At 38.5% G+C, this 17,103-nt stretch overlaps 1 protein-coding gene across 1 annotated transcript in view; it reads left to right on the top strand.

Annotated features, from left to right (window-relative positions):
• Nucleotides 1-16,006, top strand: part of ENTPD1 (ectonucleoside triphosphate diphosphohydrolase 1) — a 107,519-nt gene extending 91,513 nt beyond the window's left edge. The window contains exons 9-10 of the mRNA XM_081267736.1: nt 7,709-7,846; nt 10,062-16,006. Coding sequence (XP_081123862.1) covers nt 7,709-7,846; nt 10,062-10,268 — 345 coding nt within the window. The 3' untranslated portion in view covers nt 10,269-16,006. The remainder of the gene's footprint in view (nt 1-7,708; nt 7,847-10,061) is intronic.
• Nucleotides 16,007-17,103: the final 1,097 nt, after the last annotated feature.

A 17,103-nucleotide genomic window follows, 5' to 3' on the forward strand; every position in this document is an offset into this window, starting at 1 on the left:
AAAACAGCATGGTATTGGCACCAAAACAGACTGGTAGACCAATGATACAGAATAGAGGACACAGAGACTAACCCACAAAATTACAATTACCTTATATTAGACAAAGGCACCAAAAACATGTATTGGAGAAAAGATAGCCTCTTCAACAAATGGTGCTGGGAAAACTGGAAATCCATATGCAACAAAATGAAATTAAACCCCTATCTCTCACCATGTGCAAAACTCAACTCAAAGTGCATGCAAGGACCTAGAAATTAAACCAGAGACTCTGCATCTAATAGAAGAAAAAGTAGGCCCTAATCTTCCTCATGTGGGACTAGGCCCCAACTTCCTTAATAAGACTCCTATAGTGCAAGAATTAAAACCAAGAATCAATAAATGGGATAGATTCAAACTAAAAAGTTTCTTCTCAGCAAAAGAAACAATCTATGAGGTGAATAGAGAGCCTACATCTTGGGAGCAAATTTTTTTACCCCTTATCAGATAGATTACTAATCACTAGGGTATATAAAGAAATCAAAAAGCTAAGCACCAAAAAAACAAATAACCCAATCAATAAATGGGCCAACGACTTGAACAGACACCTCTCAGAAGAGGATATACAATCAATCAACAAATATATGAAAAAATATTCATCATCTCTAGCAGTTAGAGAAATGCAAATCAAAACTACTCTAAGATATCATCTTACTCCAGTCAGAATGACAGCTATTATGATAAACAGTAATAAGTGTTGGCAAGGATGTGGGGAAAAAGGTACACTCATATACTGCTGGTGGGACTGCAAATTGGTGCAGCCAACTGGAAAGCAGTATGGAAATTCCTTAGAATACTGGGAATAGAACCACCATTTGACCCATCTATCCAACTCTTTGGTCTATACTCAAAGGACTTAGAAACAGCATACTACAAGGACACAGCCACATCAATGTTTATAGTAGCACAATTCACAAAATCTAAACTGTGGAACCAACCTACATGCCTTTCAGTAGATGAATGGATAAAAAAATGTGGCATATATACACAATGGAATTTTACTCAGCAATAAAAAAAGAATAAAATCATGGAATATGCAGGAAATGGATGGCGTTGGAGAAGATAATGCTAAGTGAATTTAGCCAATCCCCAAAAAACAAATGCTGAATGTTTTCTCTGATATAAGGAGACTGCTTCATAGTGAGGTAGGAAGGGATAGCATGGGAGGAATAGATGAACTTTAGATAGGGCAGAGGGGTGGGAGGGGAAGGGAGGGGGCAAGGGGTTAGAAATGATGGTGGAATGTGATGGACATCATTATCCAAAGTGCATGTATGAAGACATGAATTCGTGTGAACATACTTTATATACAACCAGAGATATGAAAAATTGTGCTGTATATGTGTAATAAGAGTTGTAATGCATTCCCCTGTCATTTATTTTTTTAAAAATCAATTAAAATATTTTAAAAAGAAAAATTTTCTTTTTCAAGGAAAAAAATTTTTTTAGGAATCTATAATTTTTTTCATAATTGCTGTGACAAAGTTACGTTCCCAACAATGTGTATCTCTACATCTTTGCCAACATTAGTTATCATTTGTCTATTTTTTATTTTCTTTTTTGGCAGTGCTGGGACTCTCCCAAGGCCTTGTGTATGCCAGACAAGCACGCTATTTCTGAATTACATCCCAGTGCACTTTTGGCTTTTTGATGATATTCATTCCAAGAGGAGTGAGGTGGTATCTTACTGTGTTTGTTTTGTTTTGTTAACTGAGGCCATGTTCCACTCCCAGAAATTCTTATTTAACTGGTATAAGAGTACCTACCTCATGTGCTATATAATATGATAATATAATACAATGTGTAATGATCAAATTAGGGTAACAAGCATTTCCAATTCCTCAAATTTTTTAAAAAAATTTTTAGTTGTAGTTGGACACAATACTTTTATTTATTTTTATGTGGTGCTGAGGATTGAACCAGCTCCTTGAACATGCTAGGCAAGCACTCTACCACTGAGCCCCAGCCCCCATTTCCTCAAATATTAATCATTTCTATGTGTCAGAAACCTTTATCTTTTTTTCTAGGTATTTTGAAATGATCATACGTTATTACAAACTAATTACCTTACTAGTATGGAATAACTAATTGCTCCTGTTTTAAAGGCCCTAATCTAAGCTTTCTCTGTTCACCCTACCCCTATATTTCCAGTCTTCAGTGATTACTATTCCATTCTCTTCTTTGTTGTGATATTTTTTTTTAAATTTCCACAAAAGAGTAAAGAACATGTGTGGTATTTATTTTTCTTTGCCAGACTTATTTCTCTTTACATAATGTCTTCAAGTTTCATCCATGTTGCTGTGACAGGATTTCATTCTTTTTTTTAGCTGAGTATATTTATTTATATATCACATATTCTTTATCCATTCATCAGTTGATAGATGCTTTGTTGATTCCATATCCTGGCTATCATGAGTAGTCCTGCAAGAAACATGGGAGTTGTTTTAGTCGGGTTTTTGTTGCTGTGATCAAAAGATCTGACAAGAACAATGTAGAGAATAAAAAGTTTATTGGAGCTCACAGTTTCAGAGGTCACAGTCCAAAGACAGCTGGCTCCATTGCTCTGGGCCTAAGATAAGACAGAATATCATGGTGGAAGTGTTTGTTGGGGGAAAATAACTAAGGACATGCCTCTCGGAAGCAGAAAGAGTGAATACTGCTCACCAGGAAAAAATACATACCAGTTCTGCTCAACAGGAAAAAATATATACCCCAAGGGCACACCCCAGTGACCTACCTCCTCTAGCCACACTTTTCTGTCTATAGTTACCACCAAATTAATTCATTCTGGATTAAGGCTCTGATTAGGTTTAGGCTGTCATGATCCAATCATTTTAACTCTAAACTTTCTTGCATTGGCTCACACATGAGCTTTGATCTTTAGGGGTCATCTCATATCTAAATCATAACATTTTACCCCTGACCCCCAAAAGCTCATGGCCATCTTATAATGTGAAATACATTTAGTTCATTTCCAAGTGTCTCCATAGTCTTAATAGCTTCAGCATTGTCCAAAAATCCATGTCCAAGGGCTCCTCTGAGACTAAGGCAAATTCTTAGATATACTTCCTTATAAAAAATTCAAAGCAAGTTTTATATATATATATATATATATCCAAAATATAAAGGCAGAGTAAACATTTCCATTCCATAGGGAGAAATTAGCACATTGAATGAAGGAATGGGACCAAAGCAAGACCAAAATCCAGCTGGGCAAACAAGGCCTTTGAGCTTCATGTCCCCCATGAGGCACATTGCATGATGATATTCTCTCCAAAGGGATTGTGTACCTCTACCCCTTTGGCCTTGCTGGTTGAAGTCCAAGCAGCCTTTCTCTTGGCAGTTGCCCAATTCCTATAGTTTTCATTGACAGACTTCCCAGGTTACTGGTATCTCTTATTCTTGGGGATCTGCAATGAAGCTATGGCTTCCATCTCATATCTTCAGGCATTGCCCTTTCAGAGACTGCCCATAGGAAATCCGACTCTGCTATGCTTGTCTAGGCTCCCAAACTATCCTTTGAAATCTCAGTGGAAGTCTCCAAGACCTCTAACTCCAGCATCCTGCAGTCCTGCAGAACTGGCACCATTTGGTGGATGCCCAGGTCTGCCACAATCTGAACAGTAGCCAAGCTTCCTGCAGCAACCTCTGAGTATCTGCATTGCTGAATATAGTGAAACATCTTCCTAGGTGCCTCTGTGCAAACCAGGTGCCTCATACTCTCTTTTCAAAGGCATTTTAAATTTTACATCCTTGATCCTGAGATGGGTGTGGTCTTGCCATTTTCTGAGGTGCCCTGAAGCCATATTTTCTATTGTCTGTTTCTATTGTCTATTTCTGTTGTCACCATTTCTTTAGTGGTTTTAATTGCTTTAACAACCACACCTTCCTTAGCCAGAGTTCGATTCCCATTTTTCTTGCCAAACTGCAAGTTTTCAAATCTTCCTTCTCTGTTTTCTGCTCCTGAGTATCATGGTAAACTTGGCTAACAACCCCTAGCAGTATCCATGCCATACTGCCTGAATGCTGTGAGATTTCCTCTACCAGAGTCATTAGTTCTTCACCTTTAAATTCAATCTCAGGAAAGTCTCAGCACATGGGCAAAATGGAAACAACATCTTTGCCACAATGTAACATGAATGACTTCTAGTCCAATTTCCAATAAAGTTCTACTTCTCCTCTGCAATCTCATGAGCTCAGTCTTTGCTGTCCTTTTGCATTTTGGTCTTCTGAACTCCACCAGAATCAGCCATCAAGGTCCACTTGCAACTAAAAGTTTTCCAGCTTGCACCTTTTTTTTCAAAATTCCTGCCACAAATTCCAAAGAGTTCCCAAAACTCCTGAACCAAAGACCTGACAAGAACAACATGGAGGAGGAAAATTTTATTTAGGGGCTCATGGTTTTAGAGGTTCAGTCCAGGGTTATCTGACTTAATATTGTTTGACCTAAAGCAAAGCAGGACATCATGGCAGAAGGGCATGGGAGAGGAAAGTAGGTCAGGACATGGCACCAAGAAGCAGAGAGAGCTCCACTCACCACGAACAGCATATAAACTCCAAAGCCATGCCCAGTGACCCACCTCCTCCAGCTATTTTTCACCTCCCTACAGTTACCACCCAGTTAATTCCTATCAGTGACCAATGCACTGATTAAGCTAAAACTCTCATAATTCAATCATTTGACATCTAAACTTTCTTGCATTACATTAACTTTTGGGGGACACCTCATATCTACACCATAATAGGAGTACTACAGGTATCTCTTGGATCTAACAATTTCATTTCCTTCGGATATTTTCCCAGGTGTGATATCAATTTTTAATTTTTTAAACACACTCCATACTTTTTTCCATAATGACTGTACTAATTCACATTCCCACTGATTGTACATAAGAGTTCCCTTTCTTCTGTCTCCTCACTAGCATTTATTTTGTGTCTTTTTGATAGTAGCCATTAAAACTGGAGTGAAATAATATTTCACTGTGGTTTTGATGTGCATTTCCCTGATTAGAAAATTGAACATATTTTTTCATACACATGTTGGCCCTGTGTATATTTTCCTTTAAGGATTCAGACATTTGTTCATTTTTTAGCTTAATTATTTGGGATTTTTGGCTGTTTGAGTTCCTTGTATAATCTGGATATTAATCCCATGTCAGATGAATAATTTGTAAATAATTTCTACTATTCTGTTATTTCCTTTTTAATACTGGTTGCTTCCTTTGCTATGCAGAAGCTTCTTTGAGATAATCCTATTAGTATATTTTTACTTTTGTCATCCAAGTTTTTTCGGTTTTATACAAAAAATCTTTGCCTACACCAATGTCTTGAAGGATATCCTCTATGTTGTTTGCTAGTTATTTCATAGTTTCAAGTCTTACCTTAGATCTTTGACCCATTTTGAAACAATTTTTCTATATGGTGAGAGCTAGAAACCTAGTTTCATTCTTCTGCTTATGCATATCCAGTACCATGCAGTTTGGGCTATTGTAGCTTTGAATAGTCTATTTTGAAGTCAGGTATTGTAAAGATCCAACTTTGTTTTTGTTGTTATTAGTAGTGGTAGTTTGTTTTTCTTGTTATTGCTTTGGATATTCTGTGTGTGGAGCGGGGGTGGGATTTCTATATGAACTGTAAGGTTTTTTTTTTTTCCCACATTTCTGTAATGATGACTCTTAGTTTGGGGATGGGGATGGCATTGAATCTGTAGACTACTTTATATAATATTATCATTTTAATGGTATTAATTCTTCCCATCCATGCAAATAGTACATTTTCCATTTCTGATTTTTTTCTTGAATTTCTTTCATTGGACCAACTTCCTTGGTTAAATTTATTCCTATGTATTTTTGAAAGCTCTTGTGGATGGCATTTCTTGCTTTATTTCTTTTTCACCAAAATAATTGTTGGAATATAAAATGTAACTGTTATTTATATGTTGATTTTGTGTTCTGAAACATTGTTAATTTAATTAAATTTGTTTTATAACTCTATCAGTTCTGATAGACTTTTAATGGAGAATTTAGTTCTGCTATGCATTAAATCAAGTCTGTAAACAGGGATAATTTGATTTCTTACTTTATAATTTGGGTACTAATTATTTTTCTCTCTTCCCTACTTGTTTTTGCTAAGACTTCCAGTACTACTTAAACTATTAGTGCCACAATTCGACATTCTTGTCTTGCTTCAGATCTTAGAAGGAAATGCTCTCAGTCGTTTCCATTCAGTATGATATTGGCCATGGGCTTTTCTTACATAACCTTTATTGTTTTGGAATTCCTTCTGTACTTAATTTGTTGATAATTTTTATCATGAAGGGTATTGAATTTTATAGAATGCTCTTTTGAGACCCCAGTCAGAAGATAAGATTTACAGATGACATGTTTTTTAGGAGGTATAAAAAAATGGGGGAAAGACAGGGCAGGGAGATACTGCATATAAAATATTTGGCATAGTTTTGAGTACATGATATATCTCTAAAATGTTAGTTCTTTCTCTGCCCATGTGTTCAGGAGAGAATGCCCAACTTAAGGGCCAAGAAATGGAGCTACAAACAGAACTCTGGGCTGACCAAGAGATGTCCTAGCCTGTTGTCCTCTAATTAAGGCAGGAGGAGGAGCAGAGCAGACTATATCATCACAACAGCTAGATGGATAAGGGCAGGGAGTGGCAGACAGCTCTTAATATCTTCAGTAGAAAGTGGGATGAACAAACAAGGACTTAACAAGATGAATGAGGACTTTATGTGAATCAGATATTTTTAGAAAGGTTAAGTAAGGAGAGAATACAGAAGGTAAGAAGCTGGCACTTTCAGTAGTCTTCAGCAAAATGCTTCTTAAAGTGTGTTCCAGAGCTCCATTTCTCAAACATTATTGTGCATATAAATGACCTGAGAATAGTATTAAAATGCAGATTCTGAGTTGGTAGTTCCAGCTTAGACTGTGTCAGCTCAGGGTCTAAGCTGAGTGGTGAGGGCTTTTTTTTTTTTTTTTTTTTTTTTTTTTTTGTACTGGTGATTGAACTCAGGGGCACTTAATCACTGTGCAACATCCCCAACCACATTTTGTATTATTCAGAGACAGGGTCTCACTGAGTTACTCAGGCCCTCCCTAAATTGCTGAGGCTGACTTTGAAGTCCCTATCCTCCTGCCTCAGCCTCTTAAGCCACTAGGATTAGAGTCATGTGCAACTGCACCCAGCTGTACATTATTTTGTTAAGATACTTATAGAGGTACTAAGCCCAAGTCTCTCCTCAAGAGCATTTAGGGCACTCTGATTAAACAAAGGATAATGGATTTATTATGTGCCATATTTTATACAGAAATTAATATGATAATATGACTGCAAAACTCTAACTTTAGGGGACAGAACCAGATACTTAAATTAACTATTTCTGAACCTCCTAGAGTACAGGAACTACTTTTTTTCCTGGAGCATCTATTGATATTGTACAGAACTCTATGAAGGAATAGAAAGCCTCCTTAGGAGACCCCAAACTAAACTTTCTTCTACCTACTGAAGGAGAGCAGCACCAATCCCAGAGCCACTGGGAGAGCCTGGCCTCAGGCTCACATGGGCTCAGCCTTTCTCCTTGCTTCATCAAGTCTAGTAATAAGGAAGAGGACTTGGAGAGGTGCCTTTGTACAGTATATTTACTTTGCTTCATTTCTAGGTGAGTTCATCTTTTCCTGGAATAAAGGAGAAGTACCTGAGTGAATACTGTTTTTCTGGTACCTACATCCTCTCCCTCCTTCTGCATGGCTATCATTTCACAAGCAAGTCCTGGGAAAACATTCATTTTAAGGGCAAGGTAATTTGGCAATGCATTGGGTTCTGGGGAAGTTGGGTGGTAGCTACTAAAGCTTGGGTCTTGAAAATGGTAGGAGTTGACCTGATTTGTTTTGGCCTGATGTTCTGTTCTGCCATTTCACTCCTAACCCATGCTGCCATACTGTGTGAAGCCCTGCTGGGAATATCAACCACCTATGGGCATCTCCCCAAGGAGCTGAACCTGCATTCTCAGTTATATCTGTCTGCCCACAGAACAGTGGCTAATTCTCTTAAAACAAAAAATGAGAAGTTAATATAAATCATTTCAGTAGCCACAGTGATTGTGTTGTGCTGACTTCAAAATCCATCCCAGGGGCCAGGGTTCTGGCTCAGTGGTAGAACATTTGCCTAGCATATCTGAGGCACTGGATTTGATCCTCAGCACCACATGAAAATTAACATATAAAATAAAATAAAGTTATTAGAGACCATGACTGTATGGAGTAACTTCAAAAATAAAATCTCTTCCTAAAGCCCCTTGCACAAACTTAGAAAGGATGATCATGGTTCCTTGTAAGGAATGGAGGCCTTGTTGGTTGTTGCTTCAAGAGTGACCAATCAGAGCCCTGTGCCAGGAAAGGAGCTGAGTGGCTGGGAATGGGGCTGATGCTTAGAAGCCAGGCTTAGCTGGAGCCATAGTGCAACCTCACTGCTGTTTTTGCCATAGCGCCACCTGCAGGTAATCATGAGTATAGAAACTTTGACATCAGCTGTGTGACAGGCTTGACAAAAAATACCAAGAGTAAAAAAAGAAAAAGAGTCACATTATTGGAGATTTTAAAACCATGTACACTAAGGAAAAACACATTTTAATTCCATTTAAAATATGGTGATATCAAGCAAAATAATTCACTGATGCAGATGCTGCAGCAGCTCCAAATACAGTAGTATGAGTCCATTCTTTTCAGTATGGGCCTTCTAATTCAAACTCATATGTTTTCCTGATTTTAATATCTCAGACTCCCTTCCATCCCATCACAGTCTATTTTGTTTCTCTGAAGGAACTAGTTCACATTTTTGACTGACACACAGAGCAGCCCTGATTTCTAAAGCCTGAGTGATAACTCCTTTACCTCTGGAGCCTCCTTGACACACGCAGTCCCATAAGGTTTCCATTCCCCACAAGGAAGTGGATGTTTCACAAATTATTAATTCCCAATATTAGTAAGGGTTTGGGGGAGAAGGTACATGTACCGTATGACAATGTGTTCCAAGAGCCTTAAAAATGGGCACATCGTGGTGTCCAATTACTCCATTTCTAGGATTTAGAAACGACTGGCTAAGGTGAGAGGGTTATATAAGGCAGTTCATGGCAGGGACAATGAAGTGGAAACAATGTAGGGCTCTCTTAATAAACCTGGAGGGTGTTCTCTAGGGATTGTGAAATGAATTATTGTGTGCACAATTTAACTCCACTTCTTTGTAATTAAAAAGTTCTCAGAGAGCACTGGAAGGATATGCCACAAAATGTGTAGCAATTTCCGAGTGGTGACGTGTGATGGTTTTAATTTTCTTCTTTCCTTCTATCTGTACCTCCTAATACGTCTTCTGTGGCCATGCACAACTCATGTAATAAAAGCATTTCCACATTTAGCATTCAAAGATTCCCTATATTCCAATAAGTTCTGAGGTGACTGGAAATTATTCCTATAAGAGGATCACTGCGTGTTTTATCATTTAATAAGAAACCTTCCCATGCATGTGCATAGTCTGCCCACCTTGGTGAGGTTGATTTACTGGGATTATTCCACAGCTTTCCCCTAAGTGAATCATGTAGAAGGCCTGATTATTTACAGATGTTTCTTGGCTTGACAAAGGTGTAAAAGGCCAGAGACATTCATTATTCCTTCACCCTTTTACCTGCTTCCTCTCACCTTCCTTTATCCCTCTTCCCCACTCCACACATTCATTTAAGCAGGAGAATAAGAATGCCAAGTTCCAAAAGTGCAGTGGGCAGTCACTCACCAAAGGCCTTTCTGACTTTGGGACTATGGCAGTGAGGCTTCAAACTCTCTTCTAATCCTTTGCTTGTATTTTCCCCACAACCATATTCCCAATAGACTATGAATTCAGTTCATTTAGAAAATTGCATGGGGTGCTGTCAACATGTCAGCTACAGTGTCCTGGATGAGGTTGGAAGAAACCTGTAAAGTATCTCTTGGACCATAAACAACACATTTTCCTCACTCTTGCAGATCGAAAAATCCAGCGCCGGGTGGACATTGGGCTACATGCTGAACCTGACCAACATGATCCCAGCTGAGCAGCCATTCACCGCACCTCTCTACCACTCAACATATATATTCCTCATGGTCTTCTTCTCCCTGATATTAGTCTCAGGGATCATTGCAACCTTGTTTATATGTAAGAAATCTTCATATTTCCGGAGAGAAATGGTATAGCAGGAGCACCTGAAATCTTTTGCCTGGACTCAGAACAAACCTGCCCAGGGAGTGCCTCCCTCCATGCAGCAGTGTGTGGTGTCCAGCAGCCTCCTCCTGGGCCTGCCAGGGTGTCTTGACTAGCACAAAGCTTCCTTGGCTTCTTCTGAGGCATTTTCTTGGGAGGTAATTCACCACCCTCTGCCTCAAGAACTTCCTGACAGACGCTGTCTTATGAGTCTTTCCCACCTACCCTAGTCCTCCTTTGTATTGTGTACTTGTGCAGGTCTTTGAGACCTGCCACTTTTCATGATTTTTGCTTTATAAAAGAACAATATTGACTCTGTCTGGAAGAACTGAGAGTCCTGAGTCCTGTGCTGGGAAGTGGAGTGGCTAAAAGAAGAATCTCAGGAACTGGTTCAGTCTTATTCTTTGAGGATCCCTCTCTACCCCCTGCTTCCCATTTATTCAGAAAGCCATACACTGCCTTTGGGGAGTGCAGACCCTATGTCCTTCTCAGCCTTGCCCCTTAGGGCAGGAGAATTTTCTAGAGTAGGTAAACGTGTGCTAAGGCCAAAGAGTTTTGCAAAGGGATCTGTGCCCATGCAGTTAATAAAATTCTTAATCCTTTTGACATAGGGGTGTGAATTTGTCACATATTCCTGTCAGGAGCTGCCCTGGATGAACACACCTTTAAGTCCTGATGCTCCAGGGCACTGAACAATTATTGCAATAACTTGGGTGTTACCCCAGCTCGGATTACAAGGCATGGCTCCAAGTGGATGTTGCCAGCACCTGGAGCTATGCCTTGTGAGTTACACTCACTTCTTCCATTGTAATCCTACCCCTTTGCCCTTTTTAGGATAGAATGTTCCATGGAACCTCCCCTTGTGTGTCCCCTACATAAGAATAAAGAATTCCAGTGGCTCTCTCTCTTTCCACATACCTCTAAGGTCTCAGAACCATCCCCGGATTATTGAAAAAGTACTTCTGTGTGTTTGTATGCTTTGTCGTTTTCTTAAGTTATTGAAGTAGTCAGATTTTGTGAACCCAGCATTACATTACGTCGACAGCTAGCATAGGTAGTGATATATTCCTAGGTGATGTCCAGTGCTACCGAGTGGAATGCTCACATAGGAGATTTTTAAAAAGCAGATGCACATATAGGCATTCAGATTTCAAGACAAATTATGAGGTAGGTGTACACTTGCTAGGAAGAAAAATTAAAGATACAAGTCAGGGTTGGGAATGTGCACCCTACAATGAATCTTTGAGTTTTGAGCTCATTATGTTAAAATACATATAACATAAAATTCACCATCTGAACACTTAATTCAGTGCAGTTCAGTGACATTCAGTGCATTTGCAATGTTGTGCAAACATCAGCTCTATTAGTTCAATAACATTTCATCACCAAGAAGTTGCAGAGACAAGACTGTCACAAACCCCTCAGCTAACAGCTGAATGTGCTAATCAACTTCACTTCAAAGAGGACCAGTGGAGTTTTAAAGGAAGGCCAAATTTTATTGTCCAGAGGTGTCATTTAGAGATAGGGTGGTATCAGAATGGAGTGGTATGCTTTTGCCCTGTCAAAGTAATTACATGCCATAATGGACCAGGAACCCAGTCTGAAAGTGTTGTTACCATCTCTGTCACCCAAACTTGGGCTTCCTTTACTTATTCCATGGAATATTTCGTGAAAGAACTAGCTATGGGCCTTATCGTGGAGCCATGAGAATCTGTGCTTCCTTCCTTTAAGGATTGCTGCAAGGCTGAGGCAGGAGGATTGTGAATTCAACAGTTACCTGTTGAGTGGGACTGAGTGGTGATGTCTTATTCTCACTACTACCAGGCTCACTGTCCATGTCTGGATCTGGGGACTGACTGTTGAGCTGATGGGGGAAGGAAGAGTCTCCCAGAAACAAGAAGCCAAATGTCCCTAAATCTATTGAATAACCAAGCCATTTTTACAACAGGTGAATATAAATTTAATAAGGCTGTGGACAGGAATCTTTCTTTTCTATTACAATCAAACTTACTGGACCTTGATTAGGAATGAGGAATACAACTGGAACACATATAAACTCTTTCCCATGGCAGAACAAAACACCTTTATGGAGATAATCTGATAATCAACAGGCATGATCTAATCTCAGTTCTCTTCAAGGAAAGGTTTGTTTATTTTTTGTTGTTGTTATTGTTGTTTTTAGTTAGATCCAAGATTTGCTTTGGGCCATTCTGGGTAGTTAACCAAATGGATCCCCATCAACTAATTTTAATATTGGGTTGGCTACTTTTTATAATTGATTACTCTTTATCTCTGGACTTTACCCAGGACTCAAAACTTGGTTCTACCAAACCTTCTACTTTATAAGATGGGAATTTTTTGTGAACTCACAGTGGAAGGAAATAACCATAAATGGTTTCCTCTATAGAAAAAAATGAAGGTACCTAATGAGAGAGAGAGAGAGAGAGAGAGTGTGTTTCACCATAGTTAGGGGGAGAGTAATGTTCCAACTCATTCTATTCTTCACTTAGTAATAAACATGCTCAACTTATATGTAACCAGTGATTAGTGATTACCAAATTGGTCAGTGTATGACTAACAGTACACTTAAAGAGAAAAAGACAGGTAATACCGCGTGTGGTGGCCCATTCCTGTAATCTCAGCATCTCAGGAGACTGAGGCAGGAGGATTGTGAATTCAAGACCAGTCTCAGCAACTTAGCAAGGCCTTAAACAACTTAGCAAGACCTATTCTCTAAATAAAATATAAAAAGGGGCTGGGAATATTGCTCAGTGGTTAAGCACCCCTGGATTCAATCCCTGATACCAAATAAACAAATAAATAGATTAATTAAAAGGCAAGTAATAAAGCCTCATCTTTCCCTGTGTATTGGGTGGTTATGCAGCTACACATGCTCTACCATCCTTACTATTATATTTATTATATGCAAAGATTCATATTATTATTAAATGAGATTTTAAGATCGTAGCTGAGAATTTTACTTTATTCCTGAGGTTTCTCTAATATCCTATGAACACAGAGATGCCTGTTATGTTATCTAGCATGCCTGAGGAGTGACCTTGGGAACATTTCACCTGGCTTTAAAGATAATACAAGATAATTAAAAAATGCTTACATTGCTCAAAATGCAATATGACTATCAAAATAAATGTCAGTCTTTTAATAGCTCACAGAACAGATTTCTACATTATAGTAAAAGTACTATTAAACTGTATTACCATTTATTCTAAACTTAAAAGATGAGCTGAATTTCACCCAAATTGTTCTGGTTCCTCTGATTCAAATTTCAATATTTGCTATCTTGTTAGAGCATGAGAGTTTCTCATAATTAGCTGCACTCAGTAACCATATGATTCTTTCAGTTAGTATTAGTTTTGATTTTTTTTTAATCACAACCTCAAAGTTTTCATGTTTGCAGGTCTGCAAGTCAGCTGAGAATCTCTACTTCCACTGGTGAGTCTGGATCAGGCCCATTACCTTATTTCTTAATTTCCCTGCCCAGTGGCTTCTTGGAACACATTCCCATGATAAATGTAGAGGCTCATGAGAGTGACAGGGAAAGAGGATGTCTCTTATGGCTTCAGCCAGGTCTTATCCCTTCTCAATTCCACCTATATCCTATTGACAAAACCAAGCCATTTGACCAAGCTCATTCTCAGCAAGTCAGAGAAATGCTTGGAGAAATGGCAAAGTCGGACAACAAAGGACTGGACAATTAATTCTAAAACAGGAAAGGAGTGAAGCATTGGATGCAATGATTCAACATACCAGTGTCTCATTTACTGAAATGTAAAGTTTGTTTCCTTTAAATTAGAAACTACTTAACTTGTGTACAAATAGACTCCTAGAAAAATCACTACTTTCCAGGGTGTATCAGTCTTCAACTTCTTTACAGAAAGAAGCTTTCATCAAGATGATCTGGCAACTCCCAAATTAGACTTATCGTCTCAACTGGTAGATTGCCTGAGAGATTATGTGTCTATTTATTTTTCTTACTTTGTATGTTTAGGACAATGTATGGCTAATTATCCAACTTTTATTTGCACTTGAGACTAATATAACTGAATACACAGTTTGATCACAGGCAGAATTGGTGTCATTCAGGACTATTTATTGGATGAAGACATTTGCCATGGCTTTTGCATTTCTCTAAGTAGATAAATTAATTTCAAATGTAAATTGACACAATGATGGCATCACCCTTATCAGCACTGGAATTGACTTGTGGTTTGTATATCCCTTTTGTATGCTGAATAGCAAAACTCATCAGAGACCAAGGATGTGGCAATGACAAGTGAGATATATTCATCTAATAAACTTCACCTCTTCTAGTGAAGTTCTATGAAGGGAGGAGAGGGAGGGGAGTCTTGGAAGCTAGGTAGGGAATGGGATATATTTGGGATGCTGTAAATTGAACTTGACCTTTATTCCTAACTCTGATCCTCCCCCTATATTTTCCATGATCAATGCCATCACTGCCTCACCTAACCAAGATCAGAATCAACTTCATCAATAGGAGGTGTCCATTCTGCCTTTATAACATTTTCCTTTTTGATCCTCCTTTCTAGTCTCACTGGTATTGTCCCATAAAACACCTGCACTAATAGATTTCTCTTGCCTCCCATCTATTGCAGCTAGGTTAATCTCTGTGAAAAGTAGATTCAACCCCATTGTTCCCCAACTGCAATCATTCATGACTTTCTAATGCCTACAAAATATAGCCAAGCTCACCAGCATACATTCCAGGCTTTCAACAAGCCATGGCTGACAGCTCTCTCAGGCTCACACCCCATTTCACTCTTCTGATTTTCCTTATTCTCGAGCCAGTTGGACTGATCTTTCCTAATGCTGTTCAAGTTGTCACCTCAACTCAGATGACAACTTGTCCCGCTACACTTTCAAAGTTCAGCTCTAACTTCACTCCTTCAGGAAGCCTTCTCCAAGTCTCTAAGTCACAATGCTTCCTTGTGCTACCACAACACTGTTCTTGAGCCTCTGTTACAGAACTCAGGCCATTCTGTCCAGTATCTGGATTATGTTCCTTGGAGCAAAATATGTGACCTATTTGTTTTGGAAAAGTAAGAGTTAGAACCTATGATAAAAGCCATAGCAAACCTCCCTCTCCACTACCAGGTCAACTACAAATCCACTGTTCCTGGTAGGTGCTCAGTATTACTCTTTCTGCTTCATTGCCTTTATGTTATCTCTTAACATGACCATCTTCCCCTCCAGCTCTTAAGGATCAACTCAACTTTGAATTCCAGGGTGAAGTTGTCTTTGATTACTCTAGCAATATGGAAGTTTTCCAGCTTGGAATATGTAGCGCTTGATTGTACATATTATTAAGACAGAATTTTAGAAATAAGAATGAACCTTAAAAGACCATGCTAACCTAAATTTAATGTGCATGCAAATCACCTGGGGATCTTGTTGAAATAAAAATTATTTAGTTTCAATTGATTAATAAATGATTGAGTCTAGCGTGAGGTTCAAGGTTCTACATTTCAAACAATGCTCATACTGTCACCCAGGGACCGCACTTTGGGTATCAAAGATATAGACCACATTAATTATTCCAGGGAGTTTCTTTTACTGGCTCTCAGACATGTGGTCATCTGCACCTGACAACTGTTCTTCATGAGCAGCTCTTTTCACAATGGGCCAGCTCAAGGGCTACTTACAAAGCTCACCCATCCTCCCCAAACATCCAAGTGTTTGTCAGTTTTCTGTGCCTTAGGAGATTCCTCCCACTGACAACCTGCTTATCCTCAAGGCATTTCTTCCAGCTCTTTGCGCTGATCCCTATAGTGTCCTACACCCTGCTCCCCACCATCCATCCTTGGAAGCCCAGGAGAAAGAGTTGGTAGGGGATATATCACGCCAGCCCACATGTAACCTTTAAAAACTGTTTAAAAATTTAGCTGTTTTCTTCTTATTCCTGTCTGTGGTACATTTTTCCTTCTTGGTCACTCTACTAGGGATGAAAGAGCTAGACACTCTCAGGAATTTAGTTCAGCTAGGTCTTAACAAACTACGGTTTTGTACCTTAGTCAGCTGGTTAGAAGCTATATATACACAATGATTATTTATAAAATAAGTAAAGAAATCATAAAATTATTTTCAAACTTCTGAAAATTTTAAAAATTTTAATGGACAAATACTGTATATACTTATGGGATATAATGTGATGTTCTGATTGGCTTGTACACTGAAGAAAAATTCAAGTTAATTGACATATCTATCACCTCATCAATTCCTTAATTTTTTATGATGAGGACATTAAAAATCTATTCTTTTAGCAGGAAGTTGATATTTACACAGTTTACAATGAGAAATGTGATTCATTATCTATATAAATAAAGATGGAGCCTCAATAAATCAAGTAGATTTCCAGTTTTGGAAAGGCAACAGTGTTTTGTATTTCACATGGTCAGCTTCCTTAGGTATACTATACTCTTTACACTTTTGAAAGAAACACACAACATGGATGGATACTTTTATAATTGCTTTTATAATTTATAATTATCTACTCAGTGCTGGTTCTGTTTTTTTTTAATAGTAAAACTATAAAGCTCTTTTCTTTAGCCCTGCAATATACCAGCATACCATAATTATCACGAAATGCTTAAAAATAGGACCTTTTGTGCTGTTCCATATCCATTGGATATTTTAGCTCTATAATAGCCAACATGAAGTTGGAAATTCATGTGAAGAACATGGTTTGCATCTGCTCTGGGCCCTGCAGCTAAATCCATTTGAAGAGTATATTCATTGACTTTCTTCTGGACAAGCTACTCTGTTAATATAATGAAAACAAGTTATTTTTAA

This window comes from Spermophilus citellus (genome assembly GCF_964194105.1).
Source record: "Spermophilus citellus genome assembly, chromosome: 15".
In the NCBI taxonomy this organism is placed as follows: Eukaryota; Metazoa; Chordata; class Mammalia; order Rodentia; family Sciuridae; genus Spermophilus; species Spermophilus citellus.